At 37.4% G+C, this 3,370-nt stretch overlaps 1 protein-coding gene across 1 annotated transcript; it reads left to right on the top strand.

Annotated features, from left to right (window-relative positions):
- Positions 1–262: 262 nt before the first annotated feature.
- LOC123602557 (olfactory receptor 2D3-like) lies at positions 263–1,318 on the top strand. The gene has a single exon (XM_045487042.1). The coding sequence runs from the start codon at positions 263–265 to the stop codon at positions 1,184–1,186; it is 924 nt and encodes a 307-aa protein (XP_045342998.1). The 3' UTR covers positions 1,187–1,318.
- The last annotated feature ends 2,052 nt before the right edge of the window (positions 1,319–3,370 follow it).

Below are 3,370 nucleotides of genomic sequence, written 5' to 3'. Positions count from 1 at the left end.
ACCTGGGCTTTCTACTAAAGGCAGAACTCTTCATATTTTTTTAAATCCATATAATATGTGAGCATCTTTTTTCAAATAGCTTCCGTAAGAATTAAGGATGGAAATTTTGGAAAATCAAGTGTCTTAAATGCTTCCAAGATATTTTTTCAATAAAACATATTTGTTCTTACAATGAGATCTTCACTTTCAGGATTTGGTTTTCCACCATAGTCAACTTTTGATTCCTTTATTTATGCTGATGTGTAGACAGAAATAAACACCAATGGGCACAGAAAACCAAACCTATCTGACTGAATTCATCTTGCTAGGCCTTTCTTCAGATTGGCAGACCCAAATCCTGCTGTTTGTAGTGTTTCTCATCATCTACCTGCTAACTCTGTGTGGGAATTTTCTCATCATAGTGCTAATTCATATTGACTCTAGACTTCATACACCAATGTACTTCTTCCTTAAAAACCTGTCGTTTACTGATCTCTGTTTCTCTACAACAGTCATCCCCCAGATGCTATTCCACTTGCTGGTAATGAGAAAGACCATTTCCTTTGCTGGGTGTTCAATTCAGATGATTTTTTTCCTAGTAGCTGGGTGTACAGAAAGTTCCCTCCTAGCAGTGATGTCCTATGACCGCTATGTGGCTGTCTGTAAGCCCCTTCACTACTCCACCCTCATGACCCAGAGGGTGTGTGTACAGCTGATCATAGGGTCCTGGGCCAGTGGAGCCATTGTGTCTTTAGTAGACACAATATTTACTTTATGTCTCTCATACCATGGACAGAATATAATTAATCATTATTTTTGTGAACCTCCTGCACTCTTGAAGTTGGCTTCAGAAGAAACCTACAAAGCTGAGATGGCCATCTTGGCAATGGGCATAGTAATTCTCCTTGGTCCTGTCTCCCTCATCCTTTTCTCCTACTGGAATATTATCTCCACTGTGATTCGGATACAGTCAGGTGAGGGGAGACTTAAGGCCTTTTCTACCTGTGGTTCTCATCTCATTGTTGTGGTCTTCTTCTATGGCTCAACTATATTTACCTACATGTGTCCAAATTCCAAGAAGGTAAATGAAGGGGATAAGGTGATTTCTGTGTTCTACTCAGTCATAACATCCATGATGAACCCATTCATTTACAGCCTGAGAAACAAGGAGGTAAGGGAGGCATTTAGGAAAGCATTTGGAAGATAGAGCCTCTCAGAGGCAATGATCTTTATATTGATACACATCTATGAGAATGAAAACATTCCAAAGTGGTTCAACATTTTTAACAGCTTTCTCTTGAACTGTTTCTAAGCTGATCCAGAACTAAGGGTCATACATGTATCCTTGTATATCTAGGATGTTTTCAAGTTTGTCAACTGCATCTTGCTCAAGCTTATTCTCTGTGGTTATAGCTTGCTTGCCTCATTACAGCTTTTTGCTATTATATTATATATTATAATATAAATTACATTTATATATTATATACATTTATATATATACATTTATATACATTTTATATATACATTATATATATAATTTATACAATTTATACATACATTTATATACATTTATATACATATATATGTGTACACACACACACACACACACACACATATATGAGGATCTTCATTTACACTGCATAACTGGTTCACTAATACATTTTCACCCAGACATAGTACCTTTTGGTTCTAAACTCCATGGCTGCTTGTCAGCTTCATCCCATGCTAACATCATCTACAGCCATCCACAAACCTTGGAATACTACCTGATGTCATTATGCTAGACTCTACAATTTCTTGTCAGAAAATATGAATGATTGTTTTTAGCCTTAAAGTTCTGATATGGAAATTTTGTTTTTGTTTTGCTGTATGGTCCCAAAATACTGCTATCATCAATTCAACTACACATGGGGGAGCTACTGGCCTAGACAATAATTTGTGGGATCTCATATTCAGCAAACACCTTCCATATATCACACACTCTTTCCCTCCAAAGACAATTGCTGTGTTGAGGGAATTAGAATTAAAAGGCAACCTTCCTGCATCAATATACCACACCAATATATCACAATATACCACACATGACACCAATATACCACAGCTGTTGCCTCTTCAAACATGCTCTCCCCATTTCTGCAGGCTTGATGGTGCCAGTACCCATTAAGTTCTCATTTGGGGGAAGTAGTAAAGAAAGGCTGATATATGAGAAGCAATTCCAGAAGATATACATTGTTCTGTGGGATTAAAGGTCCTTAAGCTTTTTTTTTTTTTTTTTTTAAACAACTGCTGTAACCTCTTTATAGCAGAAGCACCACTGGTGATACTTGTAGTCACTCACTGATGTTCAGCATGCACACTGCCCCTCCTTTGGATGAACATCTACCCTCAGCTGAAGGTTTAACTTCAGGTGTTAAGTGGAATCGACCCAACACACCATTGGCATGTAGAAACACTACCAATTCTCATCCCTGATTGCAGGGCCTGTGAGTCATGACAACATAGCTGGAGACTACATTCTGCCTGTTCATAGTTCTGCCTATTTCTCCCCCATGATTGTCTATTTCTCCAGGCAGAAGTCCCATGACACAAACATATTCCATTACTTTGTACTTCATTTGCCAGACTTACAAATATCCCCTGACTTGTCCCACCTTATCCTCCATGCAGCTGTTTCTAGGGATTCTTGTCATACAGAGAAGAATGCTGCCCACCATAGACAAATCCTCCTTTCACACAGTGGGAAGAATATGGGAAATTTTATCTTTTACCAGGAGAAATTTCAACTTGGAGTTCTGCTCTCGCTTTATGACTATGAACAAAGCAATTATGGGTGAAGTGTGGCATGAGCCAGAGAAAATAAGTCCCTAATGAAAATCAAGCTTGCCACATTGAGGTCTGGCTGCTCCAGCTTCAATGTCCATGGCCTATCCTGAGAATCCAATGCTATTCATTCTGTGCCATGATGTCCTTGCTGAATTGAATGACCTGTGTGCAGAATGATTCTGCATGGGAGAACAGATATGTGCAATAATAGATTCACTATGCATGTGTGAGGTACATTTTCGAATTATGTGTAACTAGCACGATCTTATACAAGGAAACCAAAACTGGTCTTGCACTATAGATTCTTAGAGAAGCTATGTTATAAATGATAGCATTTTCCTTTTTTAAAATTAAAATATAGATAACATACAATATTATATTAATTTCAGGTTCACAGCATAGTGATTTAATATTTATATATATTACATAATGCTCACCACAGTAAATGGAGATATCATCTGTCACCTGACAAAGTTATTACAATATTGTTGACTATATTCCCTATACTGTACTTTACATCTCATGATGTATTTATTTTATAATCGAATGTATCTCTTAATCCCTTTGA

Source organism: Leopardus geoffroyi, chromosome D1 (genome assembly GCF_018350155.1).
Source record: "Leopardus geoffroyi isolate Oge1 chromosome D1, O.geoffroyi_Oge1_pat1.0, whole genome shotgun sequence".
NCBI lineage: Eukaryota > Metazoa > Chordata > Mammalia > Carnivora > Felidae > Leopardus > Leopardus geoffroyi.
The sequence above is the reverse complement of the archived record's forward strand: the minus strand, read 5'-3'. Positions and strand labels throughout refer to the sequence as shown.